The 27,986-nt window shown below is 46.0% G+C and overlaps 2 protein-coding genes across 5 annotated transcripts in view; both read left to right on the top strand.

The window, feature by feature from the left end:
- The first annotated feature begins 17 nt into the window (after positions 1 to 17).
- On the top strand, positions 18 to 27,986 carry ZBTB34 (zinc finger and BTB domain containing 34). 4 transcript variants are annotated; one of them, XM_084799389.1, is made up of 3 exons: positions 18 to 132; positions 3,432 to 3,551; positions 21,778 to 27,986. In XM_084799389.1, the coding sequence occupies exons 2-3, from the start codon at positions 3,520 to 3,522 to the stop codon at positions 23,300 to 23,302; spliced, it is 1,557 nt and encodes a 518-aa protein (XP_084655515.1). In that variant the 5' UTR covers positions 18 to 132; positions 3,432 to 3,519; the 3' UTR covers positions 23,303 to 27,986. The 4 variants fall into 4 exon arrangements, with proteins under 4 accessions (XP_084655515.1, XP_084655516.1, XP_084655518.1 ...); XM_084799391.1 differs by lacking the exon at positions 18 to 132 and adding an exon at positions 4,497 to 4,771; XM_084799390.1 differs by lacking the exon at positions 3,432 to 3,551 and having other exon boundaries at positions 23 to 132.
- Positions 50 to 27,986, top strand: part of RALGPS1 (Ral GEF with PH domain and SH3 binding motif 1) — a 293,692-nt gene continuing 265,755 nt past the window's right edge. The window contains exon 1 of the mRNA XM_084799382.1: positions 50 to 132. The gene's annotated coding sequence lies outside the window, so the exon portion shown is untranslated. The remainder of the gene's footprint in view (positions 133 to 27,986) is intronic.

Here is a 27,986-nt window from a genome sequence, read left to right as displayed (position 1 = left end):
AGCGCTTCCGGGGGCGGGGGGCGCGGGCAGGGGCGGCAGCGGGAGCGGCGGGGAAGGGCCTGGCGCCGGTGGCGGCGGCTGCGGCGGAGGGGGCGCCGCGGGAGGGCGATGTGATCGCGGCGCACGGCCCAGGTGAGGCTGGCTGGCTGCGGGTGGAGGTGGCAGGGTCGGGACGGCCGGTGGGACAGCTGTCCGATCCCGCTGTGGGCGCGGCGGGGCGGGCGAGACGTTGCCTGGTCAGTGCCGGGGCTGGCCGGGCGGGGTCCTGAGGCCCGGGCACCTGCCGGAGGCCAGGCGCTTGGCCCGGAGGGGCGAACCAGGGCAGCTGCCTTGCACCTCTCCAGCCTCTGCCCCGAGCGGCTCGCTCACCCTCCCGGTGCCGAGGGGGTCTTAGTGACCGTGGTCCCGGTAGAGCCAGGCCTGGCCTGGCGGGAGGTTGGGGGGGTGGTCAGCGGGAGGCTGCCCAGGAGCTGCTGCCTCCGGCCACTGCCTTGCGCCAGGTAAACAGGCGGCGCGTGTTAAGCTTGTCCGGGGTGGTCTCCGTGGCCACTGGCGCGCGGCTGGCGACAGACTGGGGAGGGGGCGTGTAAAACACTGCCTGCTTAGGCCAAGTGACTGCTTTGGGGTTACTCAAATCTGGGACGCTCCATCTTGAGGCTTTCGACAAGTCTTTTCCCTGCTGGGCCTCAGTTTCTCCACGTGAGAATTGAGAGTTTAGATGAACTCCCTACAGACCCCTCATGTTGTGACTATCTGACATTGCAAGGTCTGCTGCCTGGTTCAACATGCTGGGCAGTTTTACTGAAGTCTCCCCCGGTACTCCAGATGTAGACTTTTTAACCACTTCGTGCACTTTGTAACAGGGAGGTTTTTAAAAAATGATTCTCAGAAGCGTTTTCTTGGAAATAGCTCTGCTGATCCTTCGTCGTTCCTTGTTGTCGCCCGTAGTTTCCCTGTGGAATGTTTTGCATGCAAACATTTTGCTGTTGGTGTTTGCCCATTTTCTCTTTGTTCCCTAGTATAGTCTGTTTTTGCTTCACATCTGGATTATTGCAACAGCTTCGTAGCTAGCTGGTCTCTGACTCCAGAGGTTTCACCCTCCCCCCATCCTTCCTTTATGCTAACGCCAAACTTAGTATAGGAAGTTAAAAAAAAAATTAGTTGAATGCTTGCTTGCTTTAGTAAATGTCATGCTGCGAAGTGGTGGAGGCTAGGGGCTGAAGGCACCCTGAATCTTCAAGGCTTTACCATCGGGGTTTAGACATTGCCTGTGAAAAGGTAATGTTGGTGAGACAAGGCTGTGTCCTATATAATTAGGCAGGAGAGGTAAAGGTCAGGAGAGGTGGTTGCGGGGCTTAGTGAAAGGGTGGTACTTGAACTGGGTGTTTAAGGGTGAGTAGGATTCAGATGGGGGGGGGGCGGATCCTATGGAGTTCGTGATTAGATCAGCCTCCTGGCCAAGGAGGGCTAAGATGGGAGAGGAAATATTGATTAGGCTCAGTTCCTGAAAGATCTTGAACACTAGGTCAAAGTTGAAACTATTCTAGATGCAGGCATGTTCCAGAAACTAGAGGCCAGGGGTGCTAGAGGCTGAGACATTGTGAGCTGGGGAGTCGCCGCAGTCTGCTCACTGCCTGCTGCATGGCGCCCTTGCTACTTTCTCCCAGCCCCCCTTGAAGGGTCGCTCAGGTTTGGTATACTCCATCCAGCTGAACCTGACTTCTTTCCTGGCCTCCGTTGGCCTCGTTTGGCCAGGGTATGACTGGCTCAGGGCTGTTCCAGTCCTCTGAGCATATTCTCCATTTCACTTCCTTCAAGCCCCTGCTGAAGATACACTTCCTCCACAGGGTGTTCCCTCTCCGCCCTGCCCCCATGCCTTTGTGGCACTGGGACGCTGAAGCTAGCTTGCTTGGTTATGGAGCCTGTCTCGTCCCAGCTGGAGCAGGAGTTTTGTTTGAAGTCACAGCATGTTAATGCTTCTTTCAGATTCCTTCTGCTACCTGATGCTGGAATTGGAATTTTGATAATAGGTCCTCAAATCGTTCCTGATTTTTGTTGCTAAACAACTTTTCTTAAAGGAGAAACTGTTGCTAGTTATTAGCTTTCTCTGTCTTCTGTAACTACTGGTATTTAATGTTGCATTTCTAGGTGGATGTTTTCCATTTTATTCTTAGATGCAGAAAGCACAGGGTGAATTCTGTGAAACAGTATCAGGAAGGGGGGGGGGGGAAAGTGTAATTCATAAGTCTAAGGCTCTGGAAAAGCAAGCCAGGGCATCAGATAGGCCTGGGTTTGACTCTCAGCAGAGCCACTCACTAGCCATGTGACCGTAGCATTTTATCACATTCTCTGAGCTTGCCTTTTCTTTCGCTCCTTTTCTTTTCTGGTGCTGAAGATTTAATTAATGCAGGGCCTCACACATGCTAGCTTGAGCCTGATTTTTCTTGTAATGTGTAATAAAGTCTACGTAGTAGGATTTCTACAGGTGTATGTGTATTCATGTGCACCTGTACGTGTGTGTCCACTTGTGCTAAGGTGTCAGGTAACTTCTCCTACCTCTGTTCTATCTCTACTTTATCTTCTAAGGGTCTCAGACTGGTTGGACAGCAAGCCTTAGAAAGTCTCCTGTCTCCACCTCCCTGGTGCTGGGACTACAAGCATGAGCCTCTGTGCATGGCATTTTACATGGGTGCTGAGAATCCAAGTTCAGGCCCTCATGCTTGCAAAGCAAACACATTTTAGACGGAGCCCACTCCACGGCTGCTGTCATTTTTTTTTTCCTTCTTCCAAGACGGGGTTTCTCTGTGTAGCCCTGGCTATCCTGGAACTCACTCTGCAGACCAGGCTGGCCCTGAACTCAAAGGTCCCCCTGCCTTTGCTTCCTGAGTGCTGGGATTAAAGGCCTATACCAGCACGCCCAGTTTGCCGCTGTGATTTTTAATGAAGATGCCATACGAAGCAGGTAGCAGAATTTAGGAACTGCTGAAGACATTTTATTACAGTTAGGTGTGGTGCATCACATTGGAGAAAAGGTGAGCTGCCAAGCTCTACCTATCCGATTTGTTGTTGTATTTATTTATTTATTTATTTATTTATTTATTTATTTATTTTTGGTTTTTTTCGAGACAGGGTTTCTCTGTGTAGCCTTGGCCATCCTGGACTCACTTTGTAGACCAGGCTGGCCTCGAACTTACAGTGATCTGCCTGCCTCTGCCTCCTGAGTGCTGGGATTAAAGGCGCACGCCACCACGCCCTGCTTACCTATCCGATTTGTACATCTCTATTTTCCCTTTTGGTTGAAGCAAGAATGTCAAGTGTCATGAACCTAGAGTCCCATCATTTTATTATACTTCCATTGATTTTCATGTTATTTTAGTTGAAATTCTGTTTCATGCTTTCAGACTTAATTGTGTCCATTTAATGTTTTGTAGCTGACAAACTGCTGAATTTAGCTTAGTGAAGGTCACCAACTGAGCACAGTTAAGCTTCTAATGGTTATTTTCTGTTGATGTTGCTGGCATGGAAAGCACCCTGGAAGAATGCAATTCAAGGTGAGCCTTTCTAATCCGTTTGTTGTAAGAGGTGGAACGAGTGTATTTTCCAGGTCTCCTGAAAAGCCAGCCATGAGCAGATAAGCTGTTGCACCTTAATTTATTTCAAGGATCTTGCTTTCAGAAAGCTTACTCCTGCCTGAAGCATCTTTCAGCTCATGATTCAAATGTGAAGCAACTAGCCAGGAACAGTGGTGCAAAACTCTGGTACCTTACTGGAGAGGCTGAGACAGGAGCATTACTTGAACTCAGTAGTTTGAGTCCAACTGGGTAACATAGTAAAACCCTATCTTTAGAAGTGAGACACTTGTTGGGGCCTCCTTTACTAACAGTGTTAAAAAAAAAAAAAGAGCATTTCATGGTCAGATTTAGAAAACCGTTTGAAGTGTTGTCCAGTTTGGCACTATGGCCCCCTCACCACCGTGTCAGACCAACTGAGCTTATAGGACATCTTGACTGGATTTACCACTTGAAGTTAGGATCATGAGGATCAGCACCAAGGAAACCCACACGGCCAATCAGGATTCCTGAGTTAAAGTTCTCTTCCTATGCAATAACAAATGTGGTTTCACTTCCCCCTGGGAAGTGACCCCAGGAAAGTTCCTGGTGTCTTGGAGTGTATCTCCTCATCTGTACAGTGGGGGACAGTTGCAACATCTGTGTCTGTTGCCGGGAATAGCTTCCTCTGCACAGTGTGCAGGGCAGGAGCTAAGAGCAGCTTGTCCTCGCTGATGCTGGTGAGGTTGAAGCAGCCTCGCCTCTCTCAGAAGCGGCTTCCAATGTTTTGCATTGACTAAGATAAATCGCACCCTCCCCAAATTAGTGTATCTGGGCAGACCTGAAGAGTGTTAGCGCCTCGCTCAGAAATGTAACAGTTCGGATAAAAATGTTCTCTCACATGAATTAATGCAGTAAGAACTCTAAACTTGTTTTCCTTTAAATTAGGAAGCGCCCTTCATGAATATCCATCACAGAATGCCATTTCCTCCTTTTTTTCCCTTCGCCTTGAGTTTCATCAGCATCACAATGCTTCCTGCAGCCCTACTGCTTCTCGGCTACTGCAGCCTGAGTTTGGGATCACAAGCATCTTGTGAATAGTGGTCCTTCCTACTGCCTCAAGCAGCTTCCAAATTTGTCACCTCCTTTCTTTTCCTGGAAGTGTAACCCGGCATTTTTCAAGGAAGTGTAGCATCTCCGGAAGGAAGCAGCAGTGTTTCCAGGTGAGATAGGAGTCAGCCACCTTGTAGATTTTGCACCTCCGGTCGTCATCCTGAGGGCTTGGCTTACCTGCTTGCTTTAGGATACATCAGCTGACTCACAGCGAGAGCTTCGTGTGAGGTCCCTGCCTAAGAGCTCATCTGGGAGTGAATGAGACAGCTCCCATTGCTTGGACTGTGCTGTGCTTTTGTTCTGGTTGTCATGGGGAGAGAGCATGCTGAGGCTTTACCCATGATCACACGTGCTGTTCTGTCCAGGTGAAGTTTAGGAGCGCCCCCTCCCCCCCATCTGTAGGCTCTCCGGCACAGGTTGTGGCGTATGAAGGTGTTGCTAAGGTTTCCGTGCTCATTTTCCTCACGTGGAATATCAGGCGTGGTGCTGGGTTTTGCTGCCTATCCTGTCACTGGAAATGGCATTTCAGAGAGAATCGGGTGTGTTGACTCTGACCCACTATTGCTATGGTGGAAGGCCTCTTCCCAGGAGCAAGCGCATTCTTTTGTTCTCAGCTCTTCTTTTTTCCCCTAACTGCTTCTGGCTCTTTAATGCAGTGCCCTCTTCAGGGTTGGTCAGTCCCTAGCCTCTTCCCATGCCCACTCCATACTTCCTACTGCCCACTTCTGCGCCCCAGAGTGCATGCCAGCCCACGCTGCATCCCTGTGAGTCCTCCTGTGGAGGCATGTTCACTGTGGCTGCTCAGAATTCCATTTCTTTCTCCTAGCCCAGTGTTCTCAGATTCCTGCTGCACTTCTTGTTCTAGGTCACTCATGCAGGCTTTGTGGTTGCTAAAGCAAGTACCCTAGCCCTGAGTTAAATCCTTAAACCCGTAATGGGTCTACTTAATTTGTATGTGTACATATGTATATATTTTCCCCCTACAATTTGAAAAAAAAATCCCAGAAACCATAGTCTAGAAATTTGGAAGACAATAAGGAAAAGGTGTGTCTCAAATGTATAGCATGTAGACAGTATTCTCTCATTTTCTACCACAAAACTACTATCATGTGCATGCATACACACAAGCCATAAATGCTGTCTTTTGTAGTCTAGAAAAATGTAAACAGGGGCTGAAGAGATGGCTCAGAGGTTAAGAGGACTAGCTGCCCTTGCAGAGGTCCTGAATTCAATTCCCAGCAACCACATGTTGGCTCCCAACCATCTATATTGTGATCTGATGCCCTCTTCTCACCTGAAGGTGTACGTGTAGGTGAACACTTTGTACATAATAAATAAAAAAATCTTTTTTTTTTTTGTTTTTTTGAGACAGGGTTTCTCTGTGTAGCCTTGGCTGTCCTCCTGGACTCGCTTTGTAGACCAGGCTGGCCTCGAACTCACAGTGATCCGCCTGCCTCTGAAATAAATAAATCTTAAAAGAAAAATGTAAACAGACCTAAAGATGCACTATTATGTCTGGAGTCAAAGACAAGAGGGTTGCTACACATGCTGAGTTTCAGGCCAGTAGTCTCAGAAAACAAAACTAAAGGCAGTCCTTAATCAAAACTGCAGATAACTGCTACTGTAGTTCCATAGCTGACTGCTGCAGCTCCTGCCATACTTGCTAACTCCAGTGACTTGTATGTGTCAGTAAAAAGTGGGGGTTTTTTTGGGGGGGGTTCTTGTGTGGTCTCTCTGTGTATGATACGTGTAACCCAGGAGTGTGTGTCAGTTTACTGTTACAGGTGAGATTGTCAGGCACCAGCAGGCTATTGGTTAAGTTATTGGAGAATCAAAACTTACTCATAGATATTGTTAGTACCTTGAGCCCCTGTGTTGTTGAAGAGTCAACTGTAAAGCTGGCCATGACGGTATACCTAAAATTGCATTATTTGGGAGGCGGAGGTAGGAGGGATGGTTGCCTTGAGTTTGAAGCCAGCCTGGACTATAGAGTAAGGCTGTCTCAAAAAAAAAAAAAAAAAATCATGTGTGTATACCAAGAGCCACGCTGTTAAGGGAGCTCACTAGGCATGTGGGCTATCTAGGAGGTGATGCAGTATTCACAAGGTCTTGTACCATGATGCACTCCCAAATTGCTTCCAGCCTCTGACATGCTGTCAGGAGCCATTGGTTCGGGGAAGTCCAGTAGGCATGAGAGATCTCTGGAAGTGATGCATTATTTGCAAGGTCTGTATCGTGATGTAGCCCAGAATTGCTTCCAACCTCTGACTACCCTGTCAATTGTGCTTTGTTGCATCTCTCTAATTTCTGGCATTAGAGCCAGGCATGGTGGCACATGCCTATACTCCCAGCACCCAGGGAGGCAGAGGCAGGGGAATCATTGTGAGTCCAAGGCCAGCCCGGTCTCCCAAGTGAGTCCAAGACAGCCAAAATGACACAGAGAAACTCTGTATTGAAAAACCAAAAAGAAAAAACATCTGGCACTGGTATGAACTGTTACTTTCTGAGTATTAGCCAGCTCTGATTGAGCAAACTTCCTATAGGATTTTGTTGAAGATGCACTGTTTGTTATTCAGATGAATTAATCCCTGATTATGGAATTCCTGATTTGATTCAAATAATTTTAAAAGTTAAAGTTAGTTTATGGCTGTAATAAATACCTTTGTGGACCTCTAGATGCCTTACTAAGGATAGCCTTGTAGCAGATTTGTGGCTTCAGATAAGTCTTCACTCCAGATGACACCATGAATCCTGGTGTTTCACCATAAATATAGGCAAGTTTGTTTAGACTTCCTATGAACCCAAGGTAGAATGAAGCTAAATTTACTCTGTTTCTTAGAATGAAAGACAGATGAAATTACTGTCCTGAACTCATTATGACCTAAGAGCTAGCTGAATAACGTTAGTTAGGTCAGTCCTAATTGATAAGTCCTATATTCTTGTAACTTTCAGGCCTTGTCACTCTGAACTCACTGTGAACTTATGTAATGGGTACTTAGATAAGAAATATTTAGATTTAAAATATGTAACCTGTTGTATTTTAGAATTCATCTGTTTTCCTGATTAATTGCCTTTTTTCGACTATGATGAAATACCTTTTCTCAGAAGTTTAGGTATGGTCATCTACAATAAACGGTGCTGAAATTGGGAAGCTTAACTTCTACCTTTTCTCTTCAACCGTTTCTCTTGAATGTATTTGTTGAGGTTGGGAAACCTGACTTCACTTGAAGTTGAGATGCCTAATTTCATCCACCTTTTCTCTAGAATGCATGTGTATGAGTGCTTTATTTTCTATCTCTCTTATTTCTTATTTCTCTGTATATTCACAAATAAGTTAACAGATTCAAGGCCATCAGCCTTCTACGGCTAATAAGCCTAAATTCACATTAACTTACTGGAGATCTCCGCAAGGACTCCTGTCTACAGATCAAAGAGCCTCCTTTTACAACCCCCATGCAGTCTCTAGCCAGAAGCTGCTTTTACAGCCTCAGCCATAGGAAACTTGTGGTCAGTTTAAGTTCTCCTCCTCAGATGCAGTACAGCCAGTGACTAGAGAAGGAACCTTGGGCTCCCTTTTCTCTTTCTTCTTTCAGTCCTGATCAGTTGCCTGAGCCATCAGCTCTGGCCACCCGAGAGATAAAGTGAACTTGAAGAGCATCCACATCCAGCCCCAGAGACCCTACCCTGGACCTCTGCAGAGCGGCAGCCGGGCGTCTACAGGTGTAAACTGTTCCACGTCTGTTTACTCTCAAGTGCATCATAGAGCTTCTATACTGAAGCACACACACTGTGTTCTGTTCTGTTTTGGTTTGTTCCAAGACAGAGTTTCTCTGTTTAGCCCCGGCTGTCCTGGAGCTCACTGTAGACCAGGCTGGCCTCCAAGTCACAGAAATCCCCCTGCCTCTGCTTCTGAGTACTGGGATTTCAGCCATGCGCCACCGCTTCCCAGCTCTGTCTGTCCCTTTAACAACTGCATTGTATTTTGTTATAGATTTGCTTATCTGTTTATTTGTCAGTTTTGGTTTTTTGAGACAGGGTTTCCCTGTGTAGCCTTGGCTGTCCTGGACTCACTCTGTAGACCAGGCTGGCCTCGAACTCACAGGGATCTTCCTGCTTCTGCCTCCCGAGTGCTGGGATTGTTTATTTTTTTTTTAAGATTTATTTATTTGTGTATTTGTGTAGATAAGCACTCTGTCTTCATGTATGACTTCATGACAGGAGAGCATCAGACAGAAGAGGTCTCCAGATCTCATTACAGACGGTTGTAAGCCACCATTTGGTTGCTAGGAATTGAGCTCAGGACCTCTAGACAAACACCCAGAGCTCTTAACCTCTGAGCCATCTCCCTAGCCCCCGCTGGGATTGTTTTGTTTTGTTTTGTTTTTTCTAATATTTTATTTATTTATTTTATGTATGAATGCTCTATCTGCATGTGGCCCTGCATGCCAGATGAGGGCATCAGATCTCATTATTGATGGTTGTGAGCCATCATGTGGTTGCTGGGAACTGAACGCAGGATCTTTGGAAGAACAGTCAGGTTTTGTGTTTTGTTTTTTGTTTTTTGTTTTTTTTTTTGGAGACAGGGTTTCTCTGTGTATCCTTGACTGTCCTGGACTCGCATTGTAGACCAGACTGGCCTTGAACTCACAGGGATCCACCTGCCTCTGCCTCCCAAGTGCTGGGAATTAAAGGTGTGTGGCACCACAGACCGGCGCAGTGTTCTTATCCACTGAGCCATCTCTCCAGCCCTGGGTATCTTCTCATTGTTGCCCAGGCTGCCCTCAAACTCCTGGGCCAGGTGGATGTCCTGCTTCTTCCTCCCAAGTAGCTTGGATTACATGCCACTGCACCTGCTTTTTTCTTAACCACTCTTTTGTGACTGCAGAAAAAGAAAAGAAAAGAAAAACACAATGGATGCCTTGTTTTCTATTATATAGATACTTCTGCAACATACATGTATACACATATTTGAAACGTACACATACATACACTTCTGCAAGCGTGTTTCTATATTCAAAGATCTTTAAAAAAAATTTTTTAAAGCCAGGTGTGGCAGTGCACGCCTTTAATGCCAGCATTTGGGAGACACAGACAGGTGGAATCTCTTTGAGTTAAGGCCAGCCTGGTCTACAAAGACAATCTAGGACAGCCAGGGCTACCCAGAGAAACCCTGTCTCCAAAAAACAAACAAACAAAAGATTTATTATATTCTGTCTGTCTGTATGCCTGCCCACCAGAAGAGGGCACCAGATCTCATTATAGATGGTTATGAGTCATAGTGTGGTTGCTGGGAATTGAACTCAGGACCTCTGGAAAAGCAGAGAGTGCTCTTAATTTCTGAGACATCTCTCCAGCCCCCTTAAAAATAACTTTTGGCTGGGTGGTGGTGGCACACATCTTTAATCCCACCACTTGAGAAGCAGAGGCAGGTGTATCTCTGTGAGTTTGAGGCCAGCCTGGTCTATAAAGTGAGTCCAGGACAGCTAGAGCTGTTATAGAGAGAAACCCTGTCTCAAAAAAGCAAAAAACAAACAAAAGTTTTGTTGCATTCCTTTATTTAATATGTGGGTACATGCACATGTCACTGTGCCCATGTGGAGGAGGGCCTGTTTAAGGACAATTTGTGGTAGTTAGTTCTCCTCTTATCATGTGTGTCTCAAGGGTCCAACTCAGGTGATCAGCTTAGGTGGCAGGTACCTTTACCTGCTGAACTGTCTCTAAAAAACAAAAATGAATGAATGAATGAATATTGGTGGTATTCAGGAGAAAGCCAAAGCAAGCTGAACATTGCTCACTTGTTTTTAGGACACCAGCAAGCAGGCAATCGTTTGAAGGCTTCAGGAGCTGTGTTCTGCAGTGGCCAGGCCTTTGATTTTACCCTGCAGGTGACCTACAGTGACATCCACCTGTAAGAGTGCCTTTTTGCCTCCTTTGTCCACACCCGTGTGAAGGAGCAGGGCTAGTCACTGGTGTCTCTTTTCAACTCAGCATGTCTGTCAGTCTCTGCACAGTGCCCTTTTCTTCCAGAGCTCCCTCAGGTAAAAAACATGACTGTGTAGGGAGGCCTGGAACTGAGCTTAGGGTCAGGTCGTCTTGCATTTCAGAGCAGCGCGCTGTGAGACATCCACAGTGCAGTGGTATGTCCCGAGCTATTTCTGGTGGGACCGTGCAAAGCTTTCAAGTAACCCCATTGCCGTGTGGTCTTCTGTTAGGCCTTTTGTTCCCTTCTCCTTTGGTCTGTGGGAGGAATGGTAGCTTCTCTCCCTGTGGCCGTGCCCGCAGTGCTAGGCTGTGGCCCCCTTACTATGCCCACCTTCTCCCTCTATGACTCACCTTGTCAGTTAGACCTCCCTGCTGTCTGGAGCCCCCTCTTTAGCATCCTCAAGGCTCACTCAGTGCTCTACACCTCCCAGAGTTTACTCATGCTCTTTGAACTCTGGTCTCAGTGCTGCTTTGTGTTCTGTTGAACTTGGCTGAACCTGTGTTGTCTTGGTGGCATCTGGTCTCTTGAGATGTCCACCTTGAATCAGCAAAGGGCTGTCTGTCACCTGAGCCTCAGCTTTGTGGTTTCTAACTAATTAAGGCTTTTGTATGGAGAGAGGGCTTTTTGCTTAAAGCAGGTATAATGAGCCAGAGAAAGGGGTCTGAAGAATCCAAGGGCATCATGACTGATCTTGGAAAAGGCCATGCACTTCATTAGGGAACCCCTTGCCCCCTGATGGTTTCCTGATCGTAACTCTTACCTACCTGCACAGGCTTGTTTTTGTTGCTTTCAGAGGGATCTGCTTGTAGCCTAGGCTGGCCTCTTGTCTTCCTGCTACTCTGCTGGGAGAACAGGCATGAACAGGTGGTTTTGATGTGGAAAGAGAATTCTTTGAGCAATTGTACTTCACTATCTTAGCGATAGGAAGATGCTTGCTACTTGTCTCTTCATGCTCCTTCCTCTTCTGCTTCACTTCCTGTCCTGAGCCCAGTGAAGCAGGGGGCTTATCCCATAGGAGATCCAGACAGCAAACATGGACACGATGCTGGGAAAGTCAGCCTTGTGCAGTCTCATCTCTAAAGTGGAATGACAGTATCCACCTCACTGGGAGGCACAGGGCTCCTTGAAGTGAGGCGTGCATCACATTCAGTAAGTGGCGATTTCTGATGGTCATGCCTGGGAGGGCTAAGGGCTGTGACTGCAGGAGATTATCTTCCCACTGTTTGAATAAGCACAAGAGGACCAGGAAGACATTTGCTGAAGCAGTAGCCAGTTTCAGCTAATTCCTTGTGTGCTGGGAAGTAGTGTTGCCTGCTCTTACCTACAGCATAGCTTTCACAGACAAAAGCAGAATAGCTATTAATAGCACCATAGGGGGTCAAATCCAGTTTATATGTGCTTGTTTTTAGAGTTAAAATATAGAGTAAATGACTAGGGGTTTTTTGTTGTTGTTGCTTTGTTTTTACCTATTATAACGTCCTAGGAAGACATGATTAATCTACTAAATTAAAGAACACTGATCCTAATGTTTTTAGTGAGTGGAATAATCAAATTCATTATTGTTTTCTGAAGCAGCTGCAAATTTAATCTAAATGAAAAATGAATATAAATCACATCTCTACATTATCAAAAATGAATTTGATTCCCATCTCTCCCTGGGCTGGGAGAAAGCTGCGTTAAACCCATGTCAAACTGCAAGACAGGGACTTTGTGAGTCCTTGCGTTCCCCGTGGTTGCTGTGTGTGGGAGTTGATGTTGAGTATTTGCTATCAGTGCAGAGAAATAATCCAAGTCCCCGGTTAGTATGCCATTTACTGATTGCAATTAAATCTTAGTGCAGCACAAATGACAGGGTAATTTTCTTAATTTACAAAGAGTTCTGACAATCCAGCAAAAAGGCAACTGCAGGCAGAGAATAAGAAGAGGCAGTTCAGAGCCCGGCTGCCTTCAGCCTGCCATTCAGATCGCCACGAAGTGTGAGAAACATGGCGGCCTTGTTGGTAGAAAAGCACATGCACATCAGAAGGGGCTTCTCCCCTCCAGGTCAGTAAGTTGTGATAGCTTAATGCTTGATGCTGGCCCTTGTGGGGAGCAGCTCCTCCTGTGATCTTGGCAAACCAGTGGGCACTCACCATCTCTTAGAAGATGTTCCAGCTTTATAGGTTGAAGTGCAAAGCTCTCAGTTCTTCTGCAGGAAGTTAGGAAAGAGAGCCAAGCTGTCTGCAACACATGTCACCATGCTGTGTGTAATGGCTGATTAGTGTGCTTCCTGGTTTTCGCATTAGTTGACACTGGTTAAACACATTGTTACATAGCTGTCCTTGGAGTTATGAATCTGGAAACAATGAGGAAGATTTTAAGGTATATTACATTGTATATGTTTTTTAATTACATGTGTAAAAATTACATGTGTGTGCCTGCTTGACTGTATGTACATCATATGCATACAGGCACCCAAGGAGACCCGAAGTGGGCATCAGATCCACTGGAACTGGAGTTACAGATAGCTGTGAGCGGCCATGTTGGGTGGCGGGAACCAAAATTTGATCCTCTGCTAGAGCAGCCAGTGCTCTTAACTGCTGAGCCATCTCTCCAGACCTTGCTACAGTTCTTAGCCAGCACATGCAAGTACGTGCTCAGGATTCTCTTGAGGCTCCTTTGGAAGCCAGCATTGGCGTGAGCAAAGTTTTGTAGTTTTTATTTTTTTCTATATTACGCTCTGAAGTGCTATAATATGCATATGGGGTTTTTTTGTTTTTTTGTTTTGGTTTTTCGAGACAGGGTTTCTCTGTGTAGCCTTGACTGTCCTGGACTCACTTTCTAGCTAGGCTGGCCTCGAACTCACAGTGATCTGCCTGCCTCTGCCTCCCAACTGCTGGGATTAAAGGCGTGCGCCACCACGCCTTTAATATGTTTTACTTTTAGTGTTTTTACTTTAAAGGTAAACTTTACCTAAAGCTGGGCAGAGAGTTGTAGGCCTGTAATCCTAGCACTCAAGGAGGCAGAGGCAGGAGGATATATGTGAGTTCGAGGCCAGTCTGGTCTACAAAGCTAGTCTAGGACAGCCAAGGCTACACAGAGAAACTCTGCCCCAGGAAACAAAACAAAACAAAAACTTTACCTAATAGAAAGTAGGCCTGTTGAAATTCCGTGCAAGGAAGAATTAGGAAGCTGCTGGTCCTGATGAGATGAGGGTCATGGGTGAAATTGATATCCCCACAAAGCCTCTGAGTTCTGTCCTGGGACCACAAGGATAAATCTGGCCATGGGGTACAAAACTTGAAATTAATTACACCTCTTCTTTTCCTTACGTGCCTAGAACTATGTTCTGGTTCTGTGCCTACAACTGAAATTAATTGTAAAATTACCTTGCCCACTTCTCAGAAGCTTGTTACTGAGTGTTGCTTGTTAGCAGCTCTGGGAAGGAGTTTTCAAGTCTCACTGTCACTTCCTAGGGAAGCGTTACTGTGAGGCAAAGGAGAGAGCCTTCTTTCTCCTTTTGCCAAAAGATGGGGTCCTGTGGGTGTTAGCAGCTGTGTTGTGCGCTGCTTTCCTGCAGCCTCTTTATTTCAGCCATCCTGCGAGAGGAGACCTCTCGGGAACCCTTCAGCTTATGCTCCATCTCAAATGCTCTGCCGCATTAGAGGCCTCAGGCCTTCCTTTCCCCTTTTGATTTGCTGTTTAGACACCTTCTGCTGGGAAAACACCATGAGACATGGTGATGCCTGACCTCTTCTTAGGTGACGGGTGTATTTTTGTAAGTCTTGCCAAATGGAGAAAAAATTGCATCTCTTGTTAAGTTTTTGTTTACTGATGAAATGGCTATTTTTCTCTGTCTAAAAGACTATTTTTATTCTGTTTTTTTTAAAGCATCTGTTCATATTTGTGGAGTTTTTTTGTGGTTTGGGGGTTGGTTTCTTTTTCAAGACAGTTTCTATGTGTATCTGTGGCTGTCCTGGACTCATTCTGTAGACCAGAGTGGCCTTGAACTCACAGAGATCCACCTGCCTCTGCCTCCCAGAGTGCTGGGGTTACAGGTGTGCACCACCATGCCTGCCTGGAGTCTTCAGTTGTGATATTTACTTCTATTATTTGTAAGTCTCATACTACTCTGCCAAGTAGTTTGTAAATCCTTTTCATATTTTTCTGCCCTTTTTTGGTAAGCATTTTTAAGGTATAAAAGTTTTACTTCTATAGTTACACCTTCACATTTGTACATGGACATGACTTCTCTCTAGGGAAGGCTATACAGGAAGGGGCTAGCTATGAAGTTTCTCAAGTTGCCCAGGCAACCTTTTTGATAATTATCCTTTCCCCATACTTGAAATCGTCCATGAAGCCATCTTGGTGTGATCTCCATTGCCACCAGCAGCTTCTGCGGCCCCTTTATGTCGTGTCCCTGCCAAAGAGATGCTTCCATCAGGTCCTTCCTTCCTCACCCTTGACACTTGTGATTTCCCTGAAGGACTTGCACACCCTTGCGGAGCTCTAGAACCATTCTGCATGTTTTTGATCTTAATGTTGTCTTTGCTCCAGAGGCCTTCTGTGACCACACCCTCATTCGGAAGATGACCTAGTCATACCAGGATTTATGGTAAAAAGCATATAACCCCATAGACGCGTGTGCTCGGCATACAGCAGACATCAGTACATCAAATCTAGCTAGATTTTTCTTTTCTTTTTTGGTTTTTCGAGACAGGTAACCAAGTGTGAAATGGTGAGGAATTTAAAATGCCTTGTGATGTTTGCTCTGCTGGGTTAAATTAATTAAAAAATTTAAAACTTAATAAGCGTAGCTGCTAGGTGGGCTAGGCTGCTGTACAGGAGTGGAGTCTCCTTAGCGGTGCTTGAGGCTCTGGGTTCTCTGGCTAGCGCTGTGCTGTGGGGGTTGGTGAGGCTTGGTTGGAGCACTGGTAGCTACTAGGAAACATTTTGAATACATGTGGCTTGTATTCTTACTGGACATCAATGTTCTAGAATAGCTGCATTTTTAAAATCACTTTTATGTCCCTTCAATTCCCCATAGAAATCTCTTAATAAGATAATAGGTAAAGTTGCTTGTCACAAAGCCTGATGACCTGGGTTCAGTACCTGGGACCCACATGGTGAAAGGGGAGAGAAGACTGCCATAGCTGTCCTTTGACTACCACATGTGTTCTCTCTCTCTCCGTCCTTCCCCCCTCTCTCTTTCTTATGTACATGTCGTCCCCCCCCCCAACACACACTGAAAAAAGATAATGCCTTCTTTGTCCTGTTCCTTCCGTTTTATGGCCACAGAGCCCTTACAACTCCTTGCTGGTGTATTATGGTTGTACCTTGTTCTTGCACCTGGTCTTGTTTTTCAATGTAGCTATTTTGATCTACTTCTTAGATCCTCATCACTGTGTTTTCTGTTTAAATGGTCAAGATCTGCATTTAATGTTAATTCTGTCTTTTCCTAAAAGGCTGTGCTCCTTCATTTTCCCTTGTTGATTTGGCTCAGGGTTCCAAACACAACAATGTTAAGAATGGTGATGGTGATGGGCAGTGGTGGCGCACGCCTTTAATCTCAGCGCTCGGGAGGCAGAGGCAGGTGGATCTCTGTGGGTTCGAGGCCAGCCTGGTCTACAAAGTGAGTCCAGGACAGCCAAGGCTACACAGAGAAACCCTGTCTCGTGGGGGGGGGGGAGCAATAGTGATGGTAAGCCAGGCATGGTGGCGCACATCTGCAATCCCAGCAGTTGGGAGGCAGAGGCAGGTGTAGAGTTTGAGGCCAGCCTGGTCTACAAAGCAAGTCCAGGATAGCCAAGGCCACGGGTGGGGGCTGGGGGGGGGGTGGTAAAGCTAGGTATGGTAGGCATACCTTCACACCTTTAATCCCAGAACTCAGGCAGAGGCAGTTAGATGTCTCTGGGTTCAAGGCCAGGCTGGTCTACATACTAAATTACAGGATAGCCAGGGCTATAGAGAGAGACCCTGTTTCAAAATTTAAAAAAGAAAAAGAAAAAGAAAAGTGGTAGAAAGCCTTATCTAGTATATTCCCTGATGGGACTGCCTCTGCCTGAAGTATCTCCAGAATGAGCTCAAGGGAACACCAATTCTTTGGAATACTAATGACTGATGTGTACCTCAGGGGAGAGCTCCACAGTTGAGTGAGTTTGCAAACTGCTGAGTTAAACTGAGTGCCTGTCTGCAGGACCCTTCTTGATGGGTTATTGTGCTAATGTCTTTAATGCCTAGGAGGTAAGGTGTTAATGCCTTTGCAGCTCCAAGGAGGTCCAGGGTAGGGTCTCTGGGGCTGGATGCTGCTGCTCTTCAAGTTCACTTTATCTCTCGGGTGGCCAGAGCTGATGGCTCAGGCAACTGATCAGGACTGAAAGAAGAAAGAGAAAAGGGAGCCCAAGGTTCCTTCTCTAGTCACTGGCTGTACTGCAGCTGAGGAGAAGAACTTAAACTGACCACAAGTTTCCTATGGCTGAGGCTGTAAAAGCGGCTTCTGGCTAGAGACTGCATGGGGGTTGTAAAAGGAGGCTCTTTGATCTGTAGACAGGCCTCTTTGCAGAGATCTCCAGTAAGCATATGTAAACTTAGACCTTCTAGGCCCTAAAAAGCTGATGGTAAAGCTAGTCTGCTAACTTATTTGTGAATATACAGGAAAATAAGAAATAAAGAGATAGAAAATGAACCACTCTCACACACATAACATTCAAGAAAAAAGGTGGATGAAGTTAGGCATCTTAACTTCAACTGAAGTTAAGCCTCCTGATTTCAACGCCGTTTATTGTTGGTTACTGTACTTAGACTTCTGAGAAAGGAGAATTACCTATTAGTCAAAAAAGGGCAGTTAATCATGAAAACAAACAAATTCTAAAATACAGCAGGTTATATGTTTTAAAGCTAAACATTTCTTATCTAGGTATCCAGTACATAGTAAGTTCACAGTGAGTTCAGAGTGACAAAGGTAATATATGACTTTTCAGTTAGGACTGGTCTAACTATACATATCCAGCTATCTTAGCTCCTAGTGAGTTCAGGGCAACAATTTTATCTGTCTTTCATTCTAAGAAACAGAGTAAATTTAAAATGACAACAAAGATGCCACAAAGTGACAAGATATAAGGAATTATAACAGAACAGTTTGTATATATAGACATTAAGGTTTGTGCTTTCTCTACGTCGCCCCATTCCATCTTGGATTCATGGGAAGTTTAAACCAACTTGCCTATATTTATGGTGAAATACCAGGATTCGTGGTACCATCTAGAGTGAAGACTTATCTGAGGCCACAAATCTGCTACAAGGCTATCCCTAGTAAGCCATCTGGAGGTTCACAAAAGTATTTATTGCAGCCATAAACTCTCTAAAATTGTTTTAGAAGATCTAAAACAATTTAACTTTTAAAACTATTTTAATCAAATCAGTAATTCCATAATAAGAGATTAATTCATCCAAACAACAAACAGTACATCCTCAACAAGATCTTGTAGGAAGTTTCCTCAATCAGAACTGGTCAATACCCAGAAAGTGACAGTTTACACCAATGCCAGATGTTTTTTCTTTTTGGTTTTTCGAGACAGGGTTTCTTTGTGTAATCTTTCTTGGCTGTTCTGGACTTGCTTTGTAGACCAGGCTGGCCTTGAATGTAGCCTTGGCTGTCCTGGACTTGCTTTGTAGACCAAGCTGGCCTTAGACTCACAGTAATCCACCTGCCTCTGCCTCCCTGGGTGCTGGGATTAAAGGTGTGCACCATTGTGCCTGGCTCTAATGCCAGATTTTAGAGAGATGGAACAGTAGGCAGGGTAGTCAGAGGTTGGAAGCAATTCTGGGGTACGTCACGGTATAGACCTTGCAAAATACCAGATCCCTTTCAGAGATCTCTCATGCTTACTGAACTTCCCCAAATCAATGGCTCCTGACAGCATGTCAGAGGCTGGAAGCAGTTCTGGGGGTGCATCATGGTACAGACCTTGTGAGTCTTAGACAGCCCACATACCTAGTGAGCTCCTTTAACAGGATGGCTCTTAACAGTAAGGATGTGAGGCTAGATGCCCTCTGTTGGGTACATTTTGGGAAGAGACAGTGATTCTTTCTAAGGGTGATGCCGTTGCCTGGCAGTGGTCACTAGTTAATATGTCTCCAGGAATCCTGTTCTTTCTTGCTTATTTCTTACTCTGAAAGGTAGTTACTTCTGAGATGAATTTTTGGCAAGGTGTTGATATGGCCATGTGAGTTTCTCCTTTGACTTTGTGATGCCACACAGAGATCATTTTAGCAGGGCCTAACCTAAGGTGTTCTTCCTTCCTAGTGTTTGCATGGGGCCTTGCAGTCCCTCAGACAGAGCAGACTTCTTTCTGCTGCCACCATCCGCTGGTGTCAGGTTTGTACCAGATGCACTGAGATGCCTTCCGTGTCTCCATGCGCCACTAGAACAGCGTGAACGGCCTGGAGATCGTTTGTGCCTTGGCACTTCTGTGTCTTTTTCATTTAGTTCTGCCAATTATGTTATCCTAAAAATATGTCCATTTCATGCAGATTTCAATCAGAAGTCTAGGATAAATAGAAGCATAACATTCTTCTTGACTAAAATGTTTTAACTCAGATTCTGACAAGATTGAAAATGTGAGATGATCCAGTCAAACTAACTGATTGATCCTTTCCTGCAAGACTCTTAGATTTAGACTTATCTAACGAAATATTTTTGTTTCCCCTTTTCTTTGTTTTTATAGCCTTCTGAGTTGAATCACTTATTTTCACTATTTGCTTAAGATAAAATTGTTAAGGCACTGACTTCCCATGTACTTTTTTGGTTGTAGATGATGTTTTCTAAGCCTCAAATTTTTATTGTGAAAAGCTACAGAAAAACTGACCTTTTTTTTTTTTTTTTTTTTTTTTTTTGAAGCAGGGTTTCTCTGTGTGGCCTTGGCTGCCCTGCTGCCCTGGACTCACTTTGTAGACCAGGCTGGCCTAGAATTTATAGTGATCTGCCTGCCTCTGCCTCCCAAGTGCTGGGATTAAAGGCCTGCACCACCACTGCCTGGCTTTGATTCAATTCTTAGTAAGGAGAGTTTCACTTTCTTTCTTCCTTTCTTTCTTTTTGTTTGAAATAGATGGTGATGATCCCCTTCTCATGTAATAAAAAGAGTGTTTCACTTTCTGATGGTATACTCCTAAGAGTGGAACATGCAGGAAAAGCCCGAGTATGAGACCAGACTGGTCTGTGGGGTGAGGCCCTGTCTCAAAAGCAAAATCTGTTGGTTGGATTTTAAAAACAAAAATAGACTTGTTCAATCTAGTCTTGTGTTTACCTCAACACCTGTGTGCTATTTATTTATTTGTGTGTGTGTGTGTGTGTGTCTGTGTGTGTGTGTCTGTGTGTGTTTGCCTGTTTGCATGCATACCACAGTGCACTTCAGGTTAAAGGACAGCTTTTAGGAATGATACTCTCTTTCCATTGTATGAGTCCTGTGAAACTGAACTCAGGTTCTCTTGCTTGGTAGCAAGTGCCTTTTCCCACTGAGCCATCTCACCAGCCCCCTCAGTGGTTCTGAGTTGTCTGGAGCTGCGGATTCCAGGGCAGGAGTGGTGGAAGCAGTTGTCCCAAGCATGCTAATGCCATGAGCAACGCGTGCCCATTACTCTTGCTTTTGCCTCAAATAACTTTTCGGCAAGGGACTAACCATTGCTTATCCTGCAGAGCTATGTGGGGAAAGCCCAAATCAAGATCGCACTGGAAAGAAGTTTGTTCCACTCATTGTGTTTGGGTTGCTAGACACTTGAAAAAAATACCAGTTAGAAATACACAAATGGAGGCTAGGAAGATGGCTCAGTCAATAAAGCGTTTGTGCACAAGCATGAGAACTGGAGTTCCAATCCCTAACACCCGTGTAAAAAGGCTGAGGAGGGCGATGAGATAACTTCTCATCTGCCTCCGAGTCTGACAAGCTGACTTTGATCTCCCAGAACCTTGTAAGAGAAGGAATCAACTCCTAAAAGTTGTTCTCCTGCCTCTACATATCCATGGTGGCACCCTCGCATAAATAAATAAATAAAATGTAATTTCAGAAAAACAAAAAACAAAACTTGAGGGCTGTAGCAAAACTTGGCAGTGGTTAAGAACACTGGTTGCTCTTACTAAGAACTCAGATTTGATCCCTAGCACTCATATGGTGGGTCACAACCATCTGTAACTTCAGCCCCAGTGGACCCAACATTCAATTCTGGCCTTTGATGACACTGCATGCACGTGGTACATAGGCATAAAAAATGACTTTGGGGACATGTGCCTGTTATCCCAGTGCTCTGGGCAGGAGACATGGATATTTTGGACTTGGTGACCAATAAGACTTGCCAGTGGGTGAGTTCCCAGCTCAACTCTCAAAAGATAAGAAAGAAGACTGACCTCTGGCCCCTGTGAATGTACTCACATGTGTTCCTGTCTGTACACAAACATAAATTGCACACATACAAAAATACATAAGGCAGTCTGGAGAGATGACTCAGAGGTTAGGAGCACTGGCTGTTCTTCCAGGGTTCCTGAGTTCAATTCCCAGCAACCACATGATGGCTCACAAGCATATATGAGGAGATCTGGTGTCCTCTTTTGGCGTTGCAGGTATACATGCAGGCAGGGTAAATAAATCTTTAAAAATGGGCGTGGTGGTACATGCCTATAATCCCAGCACTCGGGAAGCAGGGGCAGTGGATCTCTGAGTTCAAGGCCAGCCTAGTCTACAGCCAGGGCTACACAGAGAAACCCTGTTTTGGGGGGAAAAAAAAAAAGAATCACACTGAGCTAACTGATCATTCACTTATTTGGCTCTAGGTGAATTAATGGAGAGATGGAAGATTAAAAACTAAGCAAGAGCCAGGCATAGTGGCAGAGGCCTTTAATCCCAGCACTTGGAAGGCAGAGGCAGGCAGATCTCTGTGCGTTCGAAGCCAGCCTGGTCTACAAAGCAAGTTCCAGGACAGCCAGAGCTGTTAACACAGCTGTCTTGAAAAACAAAAACAAAAAGACAGGACCTCAGCAAGAGGAAGAGTGGTCAGGCAGACCTTAGGAGAGTGCTAGCTGCAGAGTTGCCGCGAGCTCCTGTCTTCACTGCTTGCTCTTGCCGAGGAGCCCTGGCGAGTTACGGATGCTCTTTGTCTCTGCAGATCATACCTGGTGTCGGGAGAAATGGACAGCAGCAGTTTCATTCAGTTTGATGTGCCCGAGCACAGCAGCACTGTCCTGAGCCAGCTAAACGAGCTCCGCCTGCAAGGGAAGCTATGCGACATCATCGTCCACATTCAGGGTCAGCCTTTCAGAGCCCACAAAGCCGTGCTCGCAGCCAGCTCCCCATATTTCCGGGACCATTCAGCACTGAGTACTATGAGCGGCTTGTCTATATCTGTGATTAAGAACCCCAGCGTGTTTGAGCAGTTGCTCTCCTTCTGTTACACTGGAAGGATGTCCTTGCAGCTGAAGGATGTCGTCAGTTTTCTGACAGCGGCCAGCTTTCTTCAGATGCAGTGTGTCATCGACAAGTGCACGCAGATCCTGGAGAGCATCCACTCAAAGATCAGTGTGGGAGATGTTGACTCTGTCACCATCGGAGCTGAAGAGAATCCCGAGAGCCGGAATGGGGTGAAAGATGGCAGCTTCTTCGCCAATCCTGTTGAGATCTCCCCTCCATATTGCCCTCAGGGACGGCCGCCTCCAGTCAGCAGTGATCTCCGGATGGAGACGACCCCCAACAAAGCCCTGCGGAGCCGCTTACAGGAAGAGGGGCACTCAGACCGGGGGAGCAGTGGGAGCGTGTCTGAGTACGAGATTCAGATAGAAGGGGACCATGAGCAAGGGGACTTGCTGGTGAGGGAGAACCAGATCACCGAGGTGAAAGTGAAGATGGAAAAGTCTGACCGGCCCAGCTGTTCCGACAGCTCCTCCCTGGGTGACGATGGCTACCACACGGAGATGGTTGATGGGGAACAAGTTGTGGCTGTGAATGTGGGCGCCTACGGCTCTGTGCTCCAGCATGCGTACCCCTACTCGCAGGCAGCCTCCCAGCCTTCCAGTGTGCCAGAAGCCTTTGGAGGGCAGAGCAATTCCAGCCCATCCAGGTCCATGCTGAGCTGCTTCCGAGGCCGTGGGGCCCGCCAGAAGCGGGCTCTGTCTGTTCACCTGCACAGTGACCTGCAGGGTGTGGTGCCAGGCTCCGACAGTGAAGCCACGATGAACAATCCTGGCTATGAGAGCAGTCCCCGGGAGAGGAGTGCCAGAGGATACTGGTACCCATACAATGAGAGGTTGATCTGTATTTACTGTGGGAAGTCCTTTAACCAGAAGGGAAGCCTCGACAGGCACATGCGACTGCATATGGGAATCACCCCCTTTGTGTGCAAGTTCTGCGGCAAGAAGTACACACGCAAGGACCAGCTGGAGTACCACATCCGGGGCCACACTGATGACAAACCATTCCGCTGCGAGGTCTGTGGGAAGTGCTTTCCATTCCAGGGCACCCTCAACCAGCACCTGAGGAAAAACCACCCGGGTGTTACCGAGATCAGGAGTCGCATGGAGTCCCCGGAAAGAACAGATGTGTACGTGGAACAGAAACTGGAAAGTGATGCGTCAGCCTCAGAGATGGCACTAGATTCCCGCATGGAAATCCACACAGTATCTGATGCGCCCGACTAAAGTGACAGCGAAGGAGCACCTGAACAAAGCACATCAGTCAATGCATCGTTGTGATTTGCTTTGTTGTAATCTTTGCTTTTTCCCACCAGCTGGAAATCTCTCGGTTTCTTGCTAGTCTCCCTGAAGGTTCTGGGTGGGGTACTTCTTGTGTTTACCCTCCCTCCCGTCCTTTTCCCTCCCCCAAGGAGCTCAAAGCATGAAGGGCAGCGTATCCAGGGAAAACAGGCTGACAGTATTCCTCTTTGGCTGAACGTGTCTCCCAACTCTGCCAGTGATTCAGCTATGCCAACTGGTTGACCCTACTCTCTCTGCCAAAAGAGGCAGGCACTCTCACTGTGGCTGCTCGCCCCAGTGCGTTTTCATGGAGAGAGGCTAGGATGCTGTCAGCTGGTACAAATGGGTAACCTTTTCTAATTTAAAATTACTTTTAGGGGGTAGTTAGACAATTTATATATATATATAATAAAGTGGTTATTATATATAGTATATATACATTCTCAAATTTGAGTTTATTCTGGTTGAGGTGAATGTAAGAGGAATATATAATTTAATACAGTGTGAGCAGAGCCCTGACTCTGTTTCAACCCCGCCTACTATGTTAGTTTTAGCCCTTCGTTTCCCTTACAGAAGAATGTCAGTTAGATTTTCAGATATAGTAATCATGTGTCCAAATGCAAGCAAAGCAAATCACGGTGTTCATAGCTCTGCTTCCTAACAAACACATAAACCAAATGCCATAAAATTCCTTCAACTGTAGTGGGAAACCATTTTGGGATTTTTGTTCGTTGTCCAGGTACACTGGACAACCTGTGGTGCTGACCTTTCTACACAATGTAGTGTTATACTAGCCAACCCCAAAGGAGCAGTGGTTGTCACGGTTTTTACTGGCCTACCAATCTACCTTCATTCCGTACTGTAGAAGCATACCTACCAGGTAACTACATCCAGTTGCTCCGTCGGGAGGTAGCGCTCTCACTAAAGGACAGGAATTTGTAGCTATTGTCTACAAAATTCTCCAAGCAGTGTTGTAGTTCTGTTGTTTTGTTTTCTTTCGGGTTTTTTCTCTCTCTCCTCAAACAGCCAGTTCAGGTGCACAACAACTTTTCTACGCAGTTCCCAGGGAAACTGCAGAACTTGGAATTTGTACTTTTTGTAATGCTATACTCTACGGGAATTGCAAGCAATATATCTATCTTAGTATTGTGTGTGCTGATGAGAGCCTCGTTGGCTCCCCGACTCTCAATGTTTCCTGCTTCAAGAAAAAAGTCAAAACCCTCCAAGATCCTCTGTGTGTCACCAACTGTGTGTGTGTCTCACCATTTTTGGTCATGTGGTGCTATTGTTGTGTTATGTATTTTTTAGGTCAGTATCCTCGAGAGAATGTGAACCCTCCTGTAGTGAGGCCTTGGTTACTGTCCCCTGAGCTCAAGCATGTGCTGCAAACAGGCTGCTGTCTGAGCTGCGTCTGCTCAGTGCTGTGGAGAGTGTCTGTCTGGTGTTAGGTTCACGAACACCCACAGGCTTCACGAACACCCACAGGCTTCACAGACAGCTCTGGTGACGTGGAGTCAGGTAGAGGGCAGTCTTGCAGCTGGTTGTCCAGAGACAGCAGCACTCTAGCGGCTGTGGGAGAACCTACACTAACAGACAGACAGAGGCCCAGAAACCGAGGGCCCACCTCAGGCTACCAGCTAAGGAGTACAAAAATGGGTGTTTGCTGCTTTGCCATGCTTTTTTTTGGCTCTTAAAATACCAAGAGTGATAGCTTGGGGGGCGGGGGGAGGTTTTTCTTTTTTTGTTTTTGTTTTTCCTTGAGAAAAAGTTTGATTCCAGCCCTTGTGTGGAGCCCCACTGGCGGCTCAGTAGCATCTCCTTAGCACACAGGATCTGCTCAGCTGTGAACTGCGCGCCTCACCTCAGTGTTAACTCTTGTTGATAGCTAATCCCGCTGCCCCCTCCCGGGAGCGGCTCTTGCTAATCGGGTATTCGGTATGCCTTTTCCTCGTCAAACTGCCTAAGTCGGGGTTTGTTCTCTCTTGAAGCATTCAGCTTAGAAAGTTGAACGCCTCAAGGGGAGGCTGGGCCCCAAGTGTTTACCTACTTAAGTGTGTTCTGAGGTTTCAGGTAAATGTCTGTGATCTTTCATTTCCCTTACACTAATGCAATTTATTTTGATTTTTCTTTCTTTTCAAGAATTAAATGCAAAACTTTGTGTGTGTGTGTTGTGATACCAATTAAGTTTGTGGCAAGAAAGGCCCCAAATCAAAGGACGTGAGACGTCAAGCTCAGGGAAGGAGCCTCCTTTTCACTTAGGCCTGGGGCCTTCTGAGATGCTTCCAGAGCATCAGTGGTGAGGGGTGTGCACTCGGGCAGCACGGCCACGTCCTGGCTCTTGTCACTGTCTGTTGGAACTTACGTACATGGAGTTCTTATGTTTGTCAACTTGTTTAGCTGGTTTGAGTTTACCAAAGAGTGACTTATCCAAAATTGTCTTTGACAAAAATAGACATTGCTTTGATTGTACAGTTCAGGTTCAAACATTGTAATGGGACTGTTAAGGGGCAGAAAACCAATTTGAGTTATAAATGATCATGATTCCACATTTCGCGAGTTGCGCTTGCTCCCATTCATGTTGCTAACACTTTACCCTCTCCACTGCTAGCAGTGTTAAGAATGAATCCTCAAGCCATAACACAGTACTGTAAAGTTCACGGGGCTCTGAGAGACACAGTGCCCAGGCCAGCACGGCGTTGCATAGCCTGTCTGCACGCTCACCCTCGGTGTCTGCCAAGGGCCCTCTGTGCAGACAGGGCAGGAGAACCAGGATGGCCACTGAGCAGGCCTGCCTCCCTGGAGCTCACCGTGTAACTCCTCGTGGACAGCAAACCTGTCCCTGTACAGTTGTAGGTTAGCTCTCTCACTGTAGCGGATGCACAAGTCCACTAAGATAAACAGTATGTGAAGACATCTTTACAGTAAAGTATGTCCCGCTTCCCGACAGGCCTGTGCGTAAGCGAGTCTCTTCTCAGCTACCTTTCCACCTTAGACAATGTGAAGACAGCCACAGCGCCCTCCCTTCCTTACCACGTTGACCCCGTTGCACAAACTGTGAAGACGTTTTATACTTTTGCTAACACTTGTGGTTTTCAGTCCGTATGTTTCTTCTCATCAGTCCTCTGCCCCCTTGTTTCTACTAAAGCTGTAAATACCTTTAGAAACCGTTTGTAAATACAGCTACAAAGATGAGTTCATCTTCCCGGTCAGTGGAAAAGCCTCCCATCAATTGGCTCTGCTTTGGCAGGTTTTTGTTGTGTGGGGTTTGTGTGTGTGTGTGTGTGTGTGTGTGTGTGTGTGTGTTTTCTTTCTTTTTTTTTTTAACAGCAGAAAGGATACTGTCAGTTCACTGTTAAGCAGACTATACTGTAGAACTAAATTGGTAATTTTTTAAATCTCCCAGAGCATAAGTGTGCGTCTCTTTTAACGACGGCAAGTATAACCACCTCTTTGCCTCACCCTTAGCCCAGACCCACGGGCCTGCATATTTTGTGTATGGTTTTAATTTTTAACAGCCTAGGTTCTGGGGAGAATCTGCAGGAACACAAAGCAAGGGCTAGGGCACGTGTCCGTGTGCACGAACTCTCCCTTAGGTTGCTGCGCTTTATTTTAATCCTTCCACTTGTTACTGTGATGTTTTTGTTGTCACTGTTGTTGTTAGGCTCTGTAATGGTTTCCTGTGAAGCCTCCACTGAAAGGGACTCAAATATGCAACATCTAAACTATTTTCCAAGGGCTCATGCCCCTTGAATGGTGCTTCTAGCCTGGTCAGGGTTATTTATTAAATTTTATATATGAAAGTATTGGGGAATTATGTAAACTCTTTATACAAGACTATCTAGTTCTTACATCATAGATTTCATATACTCAGTGCAGCTGAACTGAAAGTTCAGAGAAGTCATTCACTTTGTTCCAGATTCGTAACGGTCGTCACACACATCGTCTTCAGTAAGTGCCAGAGTTCCCACTGTTCCTGCCAGGGCTTGCCAACTCCAGCTGTCCCCTGGGGCTGGCACACACAGGGCTATTGCTGCTCCTGATTAGCTCCTAGAGTAAGCCTGCTCGCTACTCTGCGTGGCAGACGGAGCACACAGACCTCTCACAGCCCCTCAGTGGCAAGCACGCTGTGAATGTGGCCTTGGGACTTCGAGACCGGGCTCCAGGCTGCTGCCCTGACTAGAGCATAGAGGTAAACTCACCTGCCTCCCCTGAGAACGACCGTTTTCCTAATGTGACACCGTCTCTTACCACTTCAGCAGTAGGGCTGCCGTAGCCTTCCGTTACAAATGGCTGAGCAATTTGAATGACTTCACATGGTGTCATTATCTTGCAATATAAACTGGTAACCTCACGTCGCCACACTTCATCACCACGTGAAGTAATGAAGCTAGCTAAGCGGATGCTCTATCAACTAGTAACTTACCATTAAGGGTTATTTTATAGCATGAACTGAAGACTATTTATTCAAATGATATTTTACTCGTATTCATTTTGCTTTAGGTTTGTGACATGAATATTTCAGTGCTGCTTAATTTCATTCTGAATTCTTGTTTCTTGCTTGTAAATGGCTTTTTTATGGTATAAATTCAATGGAAATTGCTGTTTGTAAATAAAAATGCTGCTTGAGCAA

Source organism: Acomys minous (genome assembly GCF_964271855.1).
Source record: "Acomys minous genome assembly, chromosome: 10".
Classification (NCBI taxonomy): domain Eukaryota; kingdom Metazoa; phylum Chordata; class Mammalia; order Rodentia; family Muridae; genus Acomys; species Acomys minous.
Note: the sequence above shows the minus strand (reverse complement) of the source record. Positions and strands in the feature narration are given on the sequence as shown.

Coding starts and splice junctions, on each gene's coding strand:
- ZBTB34 (XM_084799389.1), top strand. CDS start 3,520: ATGGAAAGCACCCTGGAAGAATGCAATTCAAG. Junction 3,552..21,777: donor CTGGAAGAATGCAATTCAAG/GTGAGCCTTTCT, acceptor TTGTCTCTGCAG/ATCATACCTGGTGTCGGGAG.